Raw genomic sequence first — 18,992 nt, forward strand, 5'->3', positions numbered from 1 at the left:
CATCATAGAATTAATTTTGTAATAAGCTCATATTTTCCTATGCTCTGAAATATTTTATATCACGTAGAGATTATCCTGTATCTGAAGGTTTGAGAAAACAACCTGTAAAACCATCTGAGAGAGGGCTAATATCTAGATTATATAAAGAACTCAGAAAATCCATAAATAACCCATTTAATAAATGGAAAATGAACTAAATGGAAACTTCTCAAAAGACATAGTAACAGCCAACAAGTATATGAAAAAAATGTTTAACATCTTTAGCCAACATGGTCAAAACTACACTGAGATTTCATTTCACTCCAGTTAGAATGGCAGTCGTCAAGAATACAAGTAACAATACATGCTGTTAAGGATGCAGGATTATGAACTCCCAATTTTGAAATATGATATGTCAAGAGCTTTATAATGTTTTGAACAACCAATAAAAAAAAGGATGCAGGATTTTGAAAAGGAACTCTTATATACTATTGGTGGGAATGCAAATTAGTATAGCCCCTATGGAAATCAGTATTTAGGTTCCTCAGAAGACTAGGAATAGAATGACAATATGATCTAGCTGTACCATTCCTCGATATTATACAAGAGAATTAAAATCAGTGTATTCTATAGATACATGCATACCCATGTTTATAGCAGCTCAATTCACAATGGCCAAGTTATAGAATCAGCCTAGGAAACTACCATCAGCAAATGAATGGATAATGAATATGTGGTATATATACACAAATAAGTTTTGTTCAGACATAAAGAAGAAGGAAATTATATCATTTGCAGGAAAATTGGTGGAACTGGAGGACACCATGCCAAGCAAAATAAGCTAGACTCAGAAAATCAAGGGTTGTATGATTCTCTCATATGTGGAAGGTAGAGAGAAAAGGGGGGGGGGAAGGGAATCTTATGAAAACAGATGAAACAAAAATGTTGAAACAGAACATTTTTTTAAAAAAAAAAGCATCTGAGTCTGCTGCCTTTGCATGGGTGGCAGTTCCTGGATAACCTTTTCAGTTTTGTTTATTCATATTTTCTTGCACCTCTAAGTTATTTTGGTCATTTATATTTTCCTAGGGAATTATCTATTTTGAAAGATCTATTTTATCTATTTTCAAATGTATTGATGTAAAGGTTATGGAATTTATTCAACAGATATTGGCTACCTTCTGTGTACTGGGTACTTTTAATGACCTCCATATCCTTGCTTATAATATCCTTTTCTTCTCAATGATGTTTATTTGTAATTTATTTTTCATACTTCCCGGAGATTAAGTTCTATCATATTAATTAAAGCTTTTACCTTTTCTTTGCTTTTACATTGCTTTAATTCTATAATGTCTGTACTATTCGTGCTTATTATTTATGGAGTAGAACAAAATTTTCTATTTTCTAAGCTTATTATTGTTGGATTATACTTTTTGGCAAAGTAGGAATACATATCTCCTGATACCTTTGAAGTGTTAAATGACAGTCTAGCTTGATGACTTAAAATATTGCTTATGTAACAAGAAAGGAATATATGGAATGAGACTTAGAATACTGTTGCTTGTATTTATAGATATTAAGTGGCTATCCTTTGGCATTGATTTCTGGGTATAAAGAGATAACTATCAAAGTAGTAGTATCAGAGTAGAATTGAACTGTAGTTCAAAAGTGTTAAATAAGTGCATTTACCTTTATTTCTCTAGAAAAGGAAAAGATTTTCTTCTGGCATAGTGAGACTCTTAAGTGGATTCAAAGAGAATTTCTATATTGAAGTGTTAAATTCTAAATTCTAAAGTGCTTTTATTTTTTTTTTAAAGTTGCGTGTTGTATCACAAGATGTGAAATTGAAACTTCACGAATTGGATGAACTTTATGTCATCTTTAAGGTACTGTTTTTCTTCTTTAAATGAAACAGTAGTTCCCTTTTAGCAGAATTTTACAGAATTAAAATATTTTTTATCTTTTTTATCAAACATCTTTAAAGGAAAAAAATCTTCTGCAATGACTTTGTTTGTTTGTTTTTAATAGAAGGAGCTGTTTTTATCTTGTTACTGGTGTTTGAGTTGTCCAGGATTGAAGCACCATGACCCCAGCCTGTCATATTTGGAACAGTATCAGATTGACTGCCAGCAGTTCAGAGTGTTGTATCACTTGTTGAGTCCGTGGGCTCATTCTGCAAATAGAGACTCACTAGCTTTGTGGACATTCCGATTGTTGGATGAAAACTCTGATTGCCTTATAAACTTCAAAGAATTCTCCTCTGTAATTGGTAGGCTGATGTCCAATAACTTTGTAGCACAAAATAAATGCACCCCAAAAAATATTTACTAATGCCTACTATTGACAGTTTAGTTAGATTATATAACCCAGAGTTACATTATCTCCAGCTTTAGTAAATACTAGGCCATTTTTTCAGTTTGTTGATAAACCTAAGTGTAACGATCTCATTTTTCCCCAACCACATCAGGAAGGCAAGCTGTTAGATGTAGATGTTTTAATGTTTAAGGTGGAGGAAGAGACTGTCCCAATTTTCGCATACTCAAGTGCATGGATGCTATAGATGCACTTTCCCTTTTAGTAAAAATCCAATCACATAGTCAAGAAAAGTGGTGTAGAAATACCCAACATATATGTCATATGTGTAGATAGTGTATGTGTGTATGTGTTGTGACTGTAAATATTGTCCCTTTGCTTTTTCAGACTCTCCAGCAGTAGTTTTTTTTATCACAAATTGCCCCTTGAGGAGCAATTATTTCCTCAAATGAAGCATAAGGCCTTGTTCAAAAAAAAAAAAAAAAAAAAAAAAAGGGAAATCTTAGGTTGGAGAAAAGGACGAGATAGTCAGGAGAGCATTTTATTCCCCTGATAGAATATTTTGCTTGTTCACTTGAAGGAGAGAATCTGGCTGACTGGGTGGTTGTTTAATTCTTATTAAAATAACAGAAGGTTTTTGAATCCTAATTCCTGGCTAGTGTCTATCTTAATGAATCTATTTTGCTGTAATTGATTGAATCATCTTTGGATTACATGATTATTTCCAATTGGATTTTGTTAAACAGACATAATGTACAATGGAAGTTTTACTGAGAAGCTTAAACTGCTTTTTAAGCTGCATATTCCTCCAGGTAAGAATTTAATAGTCTTTCATGATGTACAGCAGGAGTTTGTTTCATTTTAAATAGCATAACTACAGATATCATTCCATTTAACAAATAACATAATTTTCAGTGTGATACAGGGTCATTGCTTCATTGTGGCCCTTGAATCACATTACCAACTACTTCTGCTGATGTATGTAGATATAGCAAAATGTATAGAAGAAATTGTGTGTATCTGATGTGTCCAGAAGTCTCCTTTCTATTAATGTTCTATCCGTTTAATGATAGTTTATGTATGGGAATTACATTTCATTTGAATATTGGTATAATGTTGAATTGTTGTTATTGTCATTAGAATAGAGATTTTATTTGAACAAACTGCCAAGCTTGCATAATACTACAAATTATTCAGAACAATTAGACAAGGTAGCAGGGATATTAAATATTTGGAAAAGGAAGTAAAATAATAGCTGCCTTTGATCAAGCACTTGCTCTACCAGGACATTCACTTTGCATGCATTTGTTTACTTAAGCCTCTCAATATCCCTGAAAAGTGGTATTATTCTTCCAATTTTGATCGTAAGGTAACTCAGGGTGGAGATGATTAGATTATTTGCTAAGGGTCACATAGCTGGGATTCAAAATGAGGTCTGTCAGACTTCAAAGTTCTGGGTTTTTTCCTACCACACTTCCTCAACGTTCTTGCATAAGTCCAGTTTATGTAAGTTTTTCCCACTGACCTTAAGAGGCTACCTTTTCCAGATATCCTTTCTTTGGCAAAACAGTCTTAGGCTTTAAACTGAAGGTATATTGCAAAAAGTAGCTACCTAGGGTAATTCACAAAAACAAACAGCACCTCTTACTTTGTCTAAAGCTCTACCTGGGATTGCTTTCAAAGTGTTCAGATTAGCCATGAAAAAATATTTACCAGAGCAACAAACTAAAACCCATCTTTAACTCTTTACAAACACAATATTAAAAATAATATTCAAAACACCTAATGATTTAATATAAAAATTGACATTTTCAAGTTATATTGAAATTTGAATGTTTAATACTGCCATCAAATATACCACTCATATAGGGATCAAAATAGGAAAAATACTATGTACCCATTTAAACACATGTTGGAAGTAAAGCAGAACACTCAACCTTATGTTTTCTTTATCACTGAGGAAATTTTTAAATGGCTGAGGTCACATTCAGAGATTTCTAAATTATAGTTTTTCTTATTTTAACTTGTAATGATTTACAGAAAAATATAAAAAAAGAAGTAGGAGAAACAGTAGAACTCAAAGTGGCCTAATACTTCTCATTATTTGCTATTCAACACAGCAGAATTATTTCCACATTTCTTTACTTACATTTTTTTTTTCATATAACCCATTGTTTAACTTCCTGTTCCCAAATCTACCTGACCATTATGAACCTCATCTCTGTACTTTATTGTTAAATGTGATTTGGGTTATACATTTTCAGCATATACTGAAGTGAAATCTAAGGACTCTTCAAAAGGTGATGAACTTTCCGTGGAAGAATTACTTTATTTCAGTCAGCTTCATGGTAAATATTTGCTTAAAAATTTATCTATTCATTTAGTATAATCTATAAATATTTGACTTATTAACCAAACTGCACTTAAGGGCTTTAACATGTGAAATTTCTTGTTCTTTTTTCTAATTATGTTAAATGTTCAAACTGTGTCAGACCATTTTCGTGCCTTGTATAATGAAAACAATAGAATCTTTGATTATTAAAGGTCATAGCCATTATTCAAACAGTGGATACTTATTATAAAATGTCAGTGAAGGTATAGGATATAGGAATAAATCTATGTCCTAGACATAATTTAGAAGTGATAGGAACTTATTTGTCCTTTGCTTTATTAAGTATGCAGTGTCTCACTGAGGGACAGATTCTGAATAATGTATACTTGTGCTTACTATATGTTGACGTGTTTGAACATCAAAAAGTACTTACAAATAATCTAATCAAGTTCCTTCATTTTATAAATTTTATAGATTTATAGCCCAGAGAGAAATGACTTATGCAAGATTTTACAATGAATTATTGCCTCACTCAATACCTGTATGTCATTCTTCTGACTTTGAGTATGTGTGTGTTTTTTAATTTTTCTGATAATAAAAACAATACAATTTAATTTTTAAAAAATCAAAATATCATCCAGAAATAAATATTTAATATTTTATATACTCCCTTCTAGGCATTTTCTTAAATATGGAAATTTCTCTAGGAATGTTTTTCCTATGAAAGTTCTTGAATACTTTGTCTTCTAGTGACATAGTCAGGTCAGCTAAAATTGACTTCCTGAATCAAAGAAAATAACATGTGCTTATAAGTCTTTGTATGAAATACTATTTTACTTATAAAAAATATTTGTTAAATATTTTACAATATGCATTTGTCCTCTTTTCCTTCTAGTTTCCAAACCTGCAAATGAGAAGGAAGCAGAATCAGGAAAAAATAGCCCTGAAAAAGGTACTATGATCTAAGAATATCATTTAGTTTATTAAATTATTGCATTTGTAGATAGTAATAACTATAGAAAAATGCATTACCATTCATATTACACATATAGAGCACAATTTTTCATATCTCTGGTTGTGTACAAAGTATATTCATACCATTTGCATCTTTATACATGTACTTAGGGTAATGATATTCGTTTCATTCCACCTTTTTCCCCACCTGCCACCACCTTTCCCCTCCTACCCCTTTGCCCTATCTAGAGTTCATCTAATTATCCCATGCTCCCTGTCCCAACCCCATTATGAATCAGCCTCCTTGTATCAGAGAACACATTGCCATTTGTTTTTTTAGGAATTGGCTAACTTCACTTAGCATTATATTCTCCAACTCCATCCACTTACCTGCAAATGCCACCCAGAAGTAGAGGTTAGAAATACTTTTAACTATATCCATTCCATACATATTTCTGTGTATACACAAACATACCTAGACATTTCTCTCTCTTTATTTTTAAATTTGGTAATTTGTTTAAAAAATTTATTAGTGCATTATAGTTATACATAGTAGTTGGGTTCATTTTGACAAAATCATATATGCATGAAGTTTGATTTCAATCCCTTTCCCCCACTTTCCCTCCCCTCCTTCCTCTCCTATTCTCCTTCTTCTACTTAGCCGATCTTGCTTTTGCTTGTTTATTTATTTTTGATTAGTACTTTCTACATATACATAAAGGTGAAATTCCCTGTGGTACATTTATATATGCACATACATGATCTTATTGAATTCATTCCATATTTCCTCCTTTTTCACCCCTCCTCCCTCCCTACTGAACTACTATTCCACTGATCTTCCCTATATCTTTGTGATATCTGATCCATCCACCCCCACCTTCTTTCCTTTACTTTGCTTTAGCTTTCACATATAAGAGAAAATATTCACACCTGGATTTTCTGAATCAGGCTTATTTCACTTAGCATGATATTCTCATTTCCATCCATTTACCGATAAATGTCATAATTTCATTCTTTTTTATGGCTGAGTAAAACTCCATTGTGTATATGTACCACATTTTCCAGAAATTCATTTATTGATGGGCATCTGGGCTAACTCTGTAATTTAGCTATTGTGAATTGTGCTGCTATAAATATTGAAGTGACTATACAGCTATAATATGCTGATTTTAGTTCTAATACCAAGGAGTGGGATAGCTGAGTCATATTGTGGTTCCATTCCAAGTTTTTTGAGGAACGTCCATACTGCTTTCCAGAGTGGTTGTAGTAATTTGCAGTCCTACCAACAAACATTTCTCTTAAAAACAAAACAAAAAACTATTCCAGAAATACTGTTTTACAATTTTCTTTTCTTATTTTGCGATATGCCATGGAAACTTTTCATGTCAGTACATTTGGATCTAGACATTATACTTTTTAATGGGTGCAGAGTACTTCCTGATTGATTTTACTATGATTTATTTTAATAACTAACCCAATACTAATGGATATTTAGGTTGTTTCAATTCTTGTTATTGCAAAGTATGCTGCAACAAACATTTTTTATAAATATTTCTTTAGGATTGGTTGAATTCATAGAAGTGTGGGAATAGTGAGTCAAATAGTATGTACAGTTAATAATTTGAGAGATATGTACATGTATGACTATGAAACACTGAATCCCACTATTATGTATAATTAAAATGTACGAGTAAAATTATGGAAAAATAATTTGAGAGAGGATATCAAATTATTCTTTTAAATCCTTTTAATTTTGGGGGGTACCAGGGATTGAACTTGGGGGCACTCAATCACTGAGCCACATCCCCAGCCCTATTTTGTATTTTATTTGTAAACAGGGTCTCACTGAATTGCTTAGTGCCTTGCTGTTGCTGAAGCTGACTTTGAATTCACTATCCTCCTGTCTCAGCCTCCCAAGCTACTGGGATTTCGGGTGTGCACCACCATGCCTGGCTCTTTTTAGATTTTTGAATAGTATTTAGTTAAAAAATAGTTGCATCTTGTTTAAATTCTTTAAAGGAATTAATGAATAAATAGCATTTTGAGTTTTTTAATAAGAGCTACCATAGACCATTTTTGTATGTACATATGATATAGAGCTGGGTACAGTGGTCCACGCCTGTGATCCCAGTGACTCTGGAGGCTGAGGTAGGAGGATCACAAGTTCAAGGCTAGCCTTAGCAAATTAGCAAGGCCCTAAGCAACTTAGAGAGACCCTGTCTGAAAATAAAAAAAAATAAAAAGGGATAGGGATGGACTGGAGATATAGCTCAGTTGGGCCCTGGGTTCAATCCCCAGCACCACAAAAAATAAAGGGCTAGGGATGTGGCTTAGTGGTGAAGTGCCCCTGCCTTAAATCTCCAATACCCACCCACAAAAAAAAAAAAATTATATAGAGCTGTGTGGTGATGAATGCCCTTAATCCCATCAACTCAGGAGGCTAAGAATGGAGGATCACAAATTTGAGACCAGCCCCATCAACTTGAGGCCCTAAGTAAATTTTGAGAAAAAAATAGAAATTTTTAAAAGGGGCCTGAGGATATAGTACAATATTTCAATCCCTATTACCAGAAAAAACAAGAATATGATATCAAAGCTGGTTTAAACTTGGTAGTGTGCATGTGTAACAGTGACTACAGAAAAGTTGCATTGTCAAGTCACAGTAAACTGTTTTCATTTAAAAACATTCTTTTTCCCCCACTCTTCCTACATTTTCCCTAGTCCTCAGCTTTCCCAAATTAAAAGTTTTAGTCTAAATGGGAATGGAGAAAGTATTCTGAGAACCAGTGGGGTAAGATCAAAGGTAAATTCAGATTATTTCCTGGATTAAAGAGATGGAATTTTATATCAGTGAAATGTCTTTTAATAATAATTTTTCTTTTTAAGATTTGGAAAATTTAGAGAGCTATTCATTACGATATGGTTTTACTCCCCTCATTCAGGCAAAGGAAAAATTGATATTCAAGCATACCTAAGTCAGTGGCAAGATGAACTTCTTAAAAAAGAAGAAAACATTAAAGATTTACCAAGAATGAATCAGGTATAGTATTTTCAAGAGAAAAACTCTCAGTTCTTATGTTTTTGTATGAATATGAATGTAACCAACTCCAAAATAGCTAATATGCTTTTACAAATTAGTTATATAATCTTGTATGTATCATCTCTTTTTTAAGTTTCAGGTCAACATGGAAGAGGAGAATATTTTTCAATGATTTTTTTTAAGAACTCAGACTGGCATGATGGCACATGCCTGTAATCCCAGCAGCTCAGGAGGCTGAGGCAAGAGGATCTCAGTTCAAAGCCAGCCTCATCAACTAAGGAAGGCCATAAGCAACTTAGAGAGACCCTGTCTCAAGATGAAATATAAAAGAATGGCTGGGGATGTGGCTTAGTGGCTATATATACCTGGGTTCAATCCCTGGTACCAAAAAAAAAAAAAACTTACATTTTTTACTTTAATGAACTTAAATGTTTCAGATAGGACCTTTGCTATGACAAAATTTGTACCTACAGGAAAAAAATGTGTAACATGTTTTCAGCTTTTTCGGAAATGTTAATTTATCTAGTAAACATGATTTTTAGTACCTACTATATGCCAAGCCCATTGCTACTTACTGGGAATAAGAAATTACAAAAATAGGTCACACATTGGTTTCTAATGATCTTGTATTTGAACATTCCCTAGATAATACTAATGATTACTTTTGATACAATTTTAAATTCATCTCTTTCTTATTCACTGTTTAGCCAGAATGTTCTTATATTTTTAAAATTAAAATCTAGTTGATATAGATATTGGAAATCCCCAGAACTATACCAAAATGAGAACTGTCAAATAACTTGGTGTTTCTCCATGGACTACATAATCTGACCATTAAATAAATACTTTTTTAAATGAGTCAGTATGAGATATTTATTCTAAAATTACTATAAATGAACAATATTGTAGACTAAGGAAAACAAGCATTTGTTACAATATATTTTTATGAAGTGCACCCTTTGTGTTTGCTTTTTGTTTACAGATGAACTTTTCTGGTTAGGTGATTGACTTATAGGACATTTGTGTTGGAATACCTTTTTTTAATTGATGAATGTTTCCAAGGACTGTTTTTAGATGTTTTAGGGACAAATAGCAGACGAACTAGTTTCTCTCCACTTTGGCCCTATCTCAGCATTTAAACAGAAGTATGGGGCTGGGGCTGGGGCTGGGGCTCAGTGATAGAGCACTTGCCTAGCATGTGAGAGGCACTGGGTTCTATTCTCAGCACCACATACAAATAAATAAAATAAAGGTCCATCAACAACTAAAAAAAAAAAGAGAGAAGTATGTCCAAATAGGTTCCCTAGAGCCACTAGATAGGTTCCAAAAGTCATTCTTCCCTAAATTGTAGTTATTTTAGCTAAGCTGCCCACTCTTGCCCCTTGAGGAGATCAAATGGAACTTGTTCTTAATCCTTTTGTTAAGATTGGTTAATGAATTAATGATTTACATGTAGGGAAATACGGGACTTTCTTTGCCTAATGAAAAGTGCTTTTTAACAAAGTAATACTGATACACAAACTATTAGGTCTAGACATAATATACTGCTATTATATAATAATCAAGAAGGCTTAAATGAAATTATTTTATGGTTCATATCAGCTTTCTAGAGTCACAATTTATTTTGGGATTAATCATCAGTTCTAGAGTGAAGGATACATGCTATAAATTCTGTATAGGAGATTATCTAATGATTACTTTTGACACAGTTTTAAGTTCATCTAAGTTCACTTTATATTTGCTAACCTAACATTAAAATGTTATATTTCTAATTTGTGTCTTCTAGTCACAATTTATTCAGTTTTCAAAGACCCTCTATAATTTATTTCATGAAGACCCTGAAGAAGAGTTATTATATCAAGCCATTGCTGTTGTAACCAATCTTTTGCTCAGGATGGAGGAAGTTGGAAGGAAGCTACATAGCCCTACATCACCAGCAAAAGAATTCCCTGGTACAGTCTATGCTTCTGGAGGACTCATAAAGGGAGAAACAGAGAGCCACATGGAGAAAGATCCCTCCTCTCTTAGGGAAGAATCTCAGTGGTCATTTGCATTTGAACAGATTCTTGCGTCTCTGTTGAATGAACCAGCCTTGGTGAGGTTTTTTGAGAAACCCATAGATTTCAAAGCCAAACTAGAAAATGCAAAAATCTCTCAGTTAAGGTCTAGGACCAAAATGTAAGTTTTTCAGCATCATAGTCAAGTTTACCAAGATTCCTGTAGCTATATCCCTTAGCTAAATTCCTGGGAGTTGAGATCAGGGATTTATTGTTGTTACGAATATGCTTGAAAACAAAAAAGAGAAAGATACTCAGAAGCACAATAATATATTCCTTTGTGATCTCAAATTTTGATATTCTCAAATATAATTATTCTTTTTATATTTCAGAAGATATGCAATATAGCCACCAGAGGGCACCATAACATTTTTAGTAGAAATTACTAGCTGGTACTGCTTTATACATGTGATTACTGATGATTTTTAAAAGGTGGTATTATGTTTATTGGTGATTCTAACATATCATTTTGATAAACCCTGTTTTCCAAATTGCCTCAGTATTATTAGAATTCTTTAGAAAACTGGGCTTTTAGATCTATAACCTTAATTATCTACAAGAATACCATTTAGGGCCCTCATTTTCCAGCTATCTAACTAATAATTAATATGTTTTTAAAGTTTATTACATTCAATTTGAGTGATTTCATTCAATCATTCATAACAGTATGATTTGTTAGTAACTTCTACATTCTCTCTACAAGGGGTGGGTATTCAGAAGCTGCTGATTCATACCACTAACTCTATTACTGATCAAAACAATTTCAACAATTCTAAACTCTGAGCTGATATATAAAGAAAAACAATTGTATTTGGATTTGAACTGGATAAAGCCAGCCTTTAGAAAAGGGTTAAGAAACAGGTCTCTCATTAACCAGAGAAATTACTAGAAATTCTCCAAAATACTGCTGTTTGTGGCATTTGTTTCATAATAGTTTGTGATTATTTGGTTCTAGCTCTAGATTTTGGATTTTTCAACAGTCGTGTTTTAATTTATGTTAGATAGTAAAGAATAGTTACACTAAAACTGAACTGTTGTATTAATCTGGCAAGCATATAAGTATACTTGCTTGCCAAAATAATGTATGGAATTACCAGTGTTTATCTAAAAGGTTTTGACTATCTAATGTAAATGTGCAATATCTATATACTTTATGCTGCTTAAATTTCACTACATGACAGTCCATTTAGAGACATAATGGACTTTGTTAGCACTTTTAAAAAACAAAACAAGCAAACCACACTTGTCCATTCTTCTGTCCTATTTATGACAAGAGCAATTTATTCATCAGTTGGCTTAGGAAGTGGAGAAATAAACCAGTGGAGCTTATTTCATTGGTTTTAAACTCTTTTTCTAGGTGTGAAACAATAAAAGGGCAAACCACTTTTAGAGTGCCCCAAGAAGTCTCCCTTTCTCAAAAGGAAATGGTAGAGTCAGTCTTTGGCAAGAGTCCACTGTGAACAAAGCCTAACAAAGAGGAGTTTGTCACCATAGAATTTGTTATCTTCAGAAAAGTTAAATGATTTTCAAGGTGAGACTTTGAAATTCATAAGTTAGTTTTGGCCAGAAGTTTATTAGTAGTGTCTTTTATTACTATGATTTGATAACTTTGTCTTTTCAAGGAAATTACCAGTTAAAGAGATAGTTGGTAAATAAGCATATATGCTTTTACTCAGAAATTATTTGAAATCTGTCCAAAATTTAAAGCTTAGTAGTTTATTTGAAAACTCACACATCTACTATTATGCAATGATTGTTAAATTATACTACAATAGCTCTAGAAATACAGTCTATGCTTATATACAAAGACAATATTATACATACTTTGTTGAATATTTTGTCAGTTATATTTACAAAAGTACTTTCTTAAAAGATATTTTATTTGTATTTGATATTATTTTAAATTTAGAATAGTGAAGATTATTGAGTATTGTATTTTAGCATAGATTAATCAAAATGAATATTTAAAGAGATTTTTAAGTTGAAGTAAGAGTATAAATTAAAGTTTAAAAAGTTATTTTCTGAGTATGCAGGAGAATCAAGCTGAACCCATAGTTTTATAGCTAATGCCTTGTTAAGAAAATGGGTTGTTCTTAATATAAAAAAATCTTATGTAGTGTGTCAAACTGAACCAATGCATTATATCTTTTACATTAAATGTGATAAGGTGGTTTTACTTGTCTTTATGAAAATAAATATTATAAATCTATTATATTAAACATGAAAATGGTTTACTTTTAGAGATTAATATTATTTACTATGATGTGCTTTATTTACGTTTAACTCAAATTTATCACTTGAGGACTTCCCTGCTGTATCTATTAGGGTCAGTCTCAAGAACAAAATTCACTCTTAGTCTAAGCAAGAAAAGATTTATTATTGAGCATTAAATGACTTAAATAATTATTCAAAGTACTGACTAAATTGAACTTTTAAAAACAAGTTTCAAGGGGTGGGATTGTGACTCAGCGGTAGAGTGCTTGCCTAGACATGCAAGGCCCTGGGTTCGATTCTAAACACCACATAAAAATAAATAAAATAAAGCTATTGTGTCTAACTACAACTAAAAAAATATATTTTAAAAAATAACAAGTTTCAAAGCCACACCACTACCATGCCACAGGGGAGTTACTAACTCTTCTATCATTAGGAAACTACTGCTTCCTACTGCCAGAATGAAAAGCCATCACTACTGCTGCTACTACTACCAATACCATGCTCCACCTGCTCTGATTTACCCCAGTGAAATATATGCCTATCCCCTGTCTCTCAGCACCCACAAGCCAGTGACTATACTACAGTAGGGCAGCCAAACATCATCAGCAACAGAGATGGCTGAAGCATAGTCCCCATCTCACTTTTGCTACTCGAGTTTCACATGTAAGCATCTTTTTGGCCTGTAATGAATCCAAAATCATAATTACCAAGGAATCTGAGAAATGCAGTTTTAGCACTTTAGCCTCTGCAATACAAGAAAGCACACTAAGAGGATAAAGTGAAGACATACAGAACTTTTTTTTTATTGCTGCATAAAGAATTAGCATAGCACATTTATTGTCTCACCATTTCAGTGGGTCAGGACTATGGGCTCAGCTTAGCTAGGTCCTCTGCCTAGGATTTCACAAGGCTGCAACTAAGATGTCAGCTAGGCTAGTCCTCATGTAGAGGCTCAACAGGGGAAGAATGCACTTCCAAACTCACTCATGCTGTTGGCAGAGTTTACTTCCTTATTGATATGGTCTGGAGGCACCAGCTTCTTACTAGTGGTTGAATGAAGGCTGCTTTCAGCTCCTAAAGGCTTCACTCAATTTCTGGAAGTTGCCCTCGGCTTCTGCAAGCTGCCCATACTTATTTGCCATGTGGGCTTCCCCAAAATGGCCACTTCATCCAGCCAGCAAGGAGAGCCTCTCAATGCCACTTCATCCAGCCATCAAGGAGAGTCTCTCAAATAAGTCCATCACAATAGTATTATAATGTAATAATCACAGTGGTGAGACACCATCCTCTTGCCCTCTTCCATTGGTTAAAGACAAGTTACAGATCTCCCCTCAATCAAGGGGAAATGATTACAGAAAAGTATGAACATTAGGAGAGAGAGATCATGGGACGAGTGGTCCATAGAGTCTTATTAACCACAAGTACCAATCTTCGTCATCTGTTATTCACCTTTTCACCTTACAATACACTTTTTTCATGCTTCTTTTTTTTTTTTTTTTTTTTTTTTTTTTTTTTTTTGTGAAACAGGGTTTTGCTACGTTGCCCAGGCTGGCCTCAAACTAGTGATCCTCCTGTCAGCATTCTGAGTAGCCAGAATCACAGGTGTGCATAACCACACCCCACTTATTTCCCAGACTTCTAAATAATAGCTAGTGGCAACAGCAGCTTATTCCTCTCATAACATAGATTCCCCCTCCTGTATACAAAAGTACACTAATCTCTCCTAAGGAAAGATCCAGGTTTCTATCAGTTACTTGAATACAACCACAGATGTTCATTCTTCCTAATTTAGTCTCAATCCCATCTTGGTATCCTATAATGTGTGGGCTAAATTGCAAAGTTAATTATCATCAACTCACCATATATAAAATAGTAGAGGAAAAGCAGATAAGCAAATTGATTATCATAAATAAATATGTACTTCAAAGAGACAGGAAGAAATGGTATCTTCTACAGTTCTCATTTTGGCAACTGATCATGAGGCTCTCTCAATGTGGGCTTTTTTCCTAATCATACCACAATTCAACTTTTTGGTATACATTTCTATGAATTTTAATGCAGGTTTAACCATCACAGCAATTAAAATACAGAATAGTTCCATCATCCTGAAAAACTGCCTCATGTCATCCTATTACATACTCTCTTCCTAATCAACCACTGATTAGTTCTTTGTCTTCCTTATGAAAGACCAGATGTTTGCTTTCCCTACATCCCTGATCCTTACAGCCATGTGACCAAGGAATGGTTAATCATGCACTTCTACCTGGAATTTCTCAATCTGTAGCAAGCAGAGGAACAATAGAGAATATAATATATTCTGGTAACTATGATGTTATTTGCACATCAACATTCTAGTTCTGAGGTAGGAGTTAAGAGTGGTTTGAACACCAAGACTTAATCCCCTCTCCCTTTTTTAGGAGGAGTATTTTAGTATTTCAGTAAGTGATAGAGTCAGTGAAGTGTTTGCTTTTATTAGCTGGCATCTGTTTCTTTGGCTTCAAGTATACTGATACATGTGACACTGGGGACTCTGAAGCACCAGATCCCTCAAGGCAAGGTAATTTTTTCCAGTAGATACATTCCCAGCCATATAATCACCAGAAAAAGTTCATTTTAACTTTTAGATCACATTATGCTTCAGTTTTCATTTTGGTTCCCAGAACTACATCTTTCTTCCATCCCATCAAGTAATAGATTTTCTAGGTCTTAATTCTACTTGTCTTCCTTTGCAGATAATGACTTTTCTTTATGGATGCTTTTAAGATCTGGACCTTTCCAGTGTTCTGAAGTTTATTATGAGTTGTCTAGCTTTTTAAAAATCTTGTTTGGGATTAATAATTACATTTTGATAATTGACTATCATTCTCCAAGATCTGTCCACTTTCTGCACAGCCTAAATAGGCAAGTTACATGATGATGTGGTTCAAATCAACCCCACCTCCCATATATACACTTATTCTTTGGAGATTCAGGATGCACACATGTTTTTTGGTTTTTTGGTATGAGGGATTGAACTCAGGGGTGTTTTACAACTGAGCTACAATCCCAGCCATTTTTATTTTTTATTCTGAGACAAGTTCTCGCTGAATTGCCAAGGACCACTCTGAGTTGCTGAGGCTCGTCTCAAACTTACAGTACTCCTGTCTCAGCCTCCAATTTCACCAGGGATGGAATATTGGCAGATACAGTGAATTCTACTTGTCCCTTCCTATCATAAATAGCCCTTACTGTACTGATCAAAAAGAAAATGTGGTTGATCTGTCAGTGAATATTGAACTAAGTTCACTACCCATGAACTAAGAAATGGCCATATAATGTATTTGCAGATCCACTGGACCCAATGACATCAATTCAAGATAAAACTGTGTCTCTTGACTCCATAAACTCTGATCAGTGGATAACCATTGTGTTCTAACTCCACTGCACCCACTCCCAGTGATAAGTGTAAATTCAGTGTCCAATAATTCTGAAAATCTGAGTATATTAATTTTCCCAAAGTATATCCAGTTTTATCTAACCTTTACAGTTAGAAAAAGGAAAGCTAGAAGAAAGATATACAGTGTGTGCTCAGGGCATTGAAGTGTTCTTCAAAGGCACCTGACTTCTCTTTGAGAGCCTCTGGCAGGTCTACAAATGAATCTTCGTCCTGACAACTCAAAGTAGTTCTATTCATCAGACAGAAATATTTTGGCTCTAAAATATGTTGCTCATTTATGTTGATCTAAGGGACCTGAAGAACAATTAGACACCATTATTTTATAGGTTAAAACACTCAGATTACTTCTCTGACAATGCTCACTTAATCTCTGGTGATTATGTGTTGACACTTGGTTTCTACCCTTCCGTGTTCTCATTATTCTCAATAGATTAATAAAATTTGTCAATGGCAACAGATAACTTACAGAAGACAGGCACTGTAGCATATCTTAAGTATACACAGGCTCCTTTTACTAATGTAATTTTTAATGCCTTGGGGAAGAGAGCATCCTCTGGGATCTGTAGGGTGACATGGTTATAATGTAGGTGAGTGGGCCATCTATCATAAGTACACCCTGATGTTCCTGTCTCCTTAATCCTTTAGAGTGCTTCCTCTATATAATACCAACAAATAAGTTGGCATATAAACTTCATTAAATATGGGTTACTCTTGAGACTTGGCTTCAGTGAACCAATTAAGCAAAGAGAACCACTTCCAATTAGGTGAGCTAATAATTGAGTGCAGAATATCTAGTAAGTGTATAGATGTTAATGTATTCAGCCTAATCTAAAATTACATGCCTTCTTCCATGGTTTAACATCCTCAATACATTCTCACAGATCTTCTTCAGAGTTCTGCCATTATAAATTATTAAAATCTTGAAATTCTTATCTACTTTCAGTTCACTCATACATATATATGAAATACACACACACACACGTACATGTACACACATATGATCTCCATTTATTCTTGGGGGCATTGATCTAACTCTAGTTGTATGTCTGGGAGTAGTGAGAGGTGGTAGGGGTGATACATGAAGAGAGTTGACATTCTCCTGAAAATAACTTCAGCTGTTCAAGCAAGCCTCATCAAACAGGCTGCTTGTGCTGGCAAGGAAGCTCATTATTGGAGTACTTAGTCACCTGAGTCCAACCAAATGATTCCATTACTATTCTTGGGCTCTCACTCTATTCTAATAATTATACTTACTTTGCAAAAGTGACCCAGTGGGGCTTTGAGTTCAATGTATATTGTAATTTAATAATGCATTGAATCAGACTCTAATTTTCAGCTGTGTCAACTCTTTGTCAACAAGAAATAAGAATAACTGGACAATATGCCTGCAGTCCCAAATGCTTGGGAAGCTGTGGCATGAGAATCATTTGAGCCCAGGAGTTTGGGGCCAGCCTAGGCAACATAGTGAGACCCTGTCTCCTATGAGAAAGAAGCAAAAAGAATAGAAACTCAGTACTCTGTTTCTTCAACTGGTAATTTAAATCCTGAGATTGTCTTTTTCTTTAAATTCCAGAGCTTAGTTAGGAGTTAGTCCACTTTACAGTTCTTGGTTCCATCATTAATGTCAAAATAATCTATACTAGAAGCTACTTGGTTCATCTAGTTTTGCCTTCAGTAGACACTTCATTATAAATGTCCATTGATGATATTTGATGGATTTACCATTGTGTGCTGTGGGTTGCCAGCATCTCATCTAACACTAACAGAATTATCACTGCTTTCCAACTCAGCCAGGTTATCTAGTCAGTCACATTTTTTTTTTTTTTTTTTTGGAATACCATTGCCTGCAGTCACTCTTGGTACAACATGCTCTATTGGTCAGGCTTTAGCCTCAGAGAACAGAAACTACTCTAGCTAGTTGAAGGAGCAGTTTACTGCAGTATATCCAGTGGCTTACAGAATCACTTAGGAGAGCTAAAGAAACAGGTGTCAAAATGAGCCTTCAAGAATGACTTTGAAAACCAGGTCCTCCAGAGCTGTCTTTTCACACAATCAGGAAATTTCTGGATCCAGAACCATGTTACTATTGCCATTATAAGGAAGTCATTACTACTGCCAGCTCCAGAATCATGCCACGTGTTGTATATAACCTACACCAGCAAAATGGGTGATGCATTCCTTACCTCTTGACTCCCATGTAGTTGTTAACTGGATCCTGAAATCTCTGGAGAATAACCAAACACCTTAAGCACTGTGATTGTAGTTAGAGGCAGCAAAAGCCATACTCTACCTTCCAAATCTTGTGCAAGTGTATCTGATTGGCTTGATCTAAATCATAAGGAATCTGGGAAATGTGTGTGTATATATATAATTTTCACATTGTGGAATAGCACTAAGGTAAGTGTGACATGGAGTTGAAAACCAAGCCATAATATTCATCCTTCAGTGAAGACTTAGTATATTTGCCTTGAGCCTCAATTCCAGGATCACAGGAAGCAGTTTTTCTATGGTTCTGTCCCTACTTTTATTATGTTTTGTTTTGTTGGTGTGTGTGTGTGTGTGTGTGTTTGTTTCTCTGAATCATTCCCTGCATCTAAATGCAGAGGGCTTTATTATAAGATCTCTAATAAGAACATATTCAAAAACACCACCTCACTATCTTCT

The 18,992-nt window shown here is 34.1% G+C and overlaps 1 protein-coding gene across 3 annotated transcripts in view; it reads left to right on the forward strand.

Annotated features, from left to right (window-relative positions):
* The window catches only part of Tbc1d8b (TBC1 domain family member 8B), a 65,585-nt gene extending 53,109 nt beyond the window's left edge, over positions 1-12,476 (forward strand). For 2 of the 3 annotated variants that reach the window (XM_077107729.1, XM_077107731.1), the window contains exons 15-21: positions 1,797-1,865; positions 2,008-2,248; positions 3,039-3,104; positions 4,557-4,640; positions 5,520-5,576; positions 8,521-8,618; positions 10,405-12,476. In XM_077107729.1, coding sequence (XP_076963844.1) covers positions 1,797-1,865; positions 2,008-2,248; positions 3,039-3,104; positions 4,557-4,640; positions 5,520-5,576; positions 8,521-8,618; positions 10,405-10,800 — 1,011 coding nt within the window. In that variant the 3' untranslated portion in view covers positions 10,801-12,476. The remainder of the gene's footprint in view (positions 1-1,796; positions 1,866-2,007; positions 2,249-3,038; positions 3,105-4,556; positions 4,641-5,519; positions 5,577-8,520; positions 8,619-10,404) is intronic. The other variant, XM_077107730.1, reaches the window with a different exon arrangement.
* The last annotated feature ends 6,516 nt before the right edge of the window (positions 12,477-18,992 follow it).

Source organism: Callospermophilus lateralis, chromosome X, assembly GCF_048772815.1.
Source record: "Callospermophilus lateralis isolate mCalLat2 chromosome X, mCalLat2.hap1, whole genome shotgun sequence".
Lineage (NCBI taxonomy): Eukaryota > Metazoa > Chordata > Mammalia > Rodentia > Sciuridae > Callospermophilus > Callospermophilus lateralis.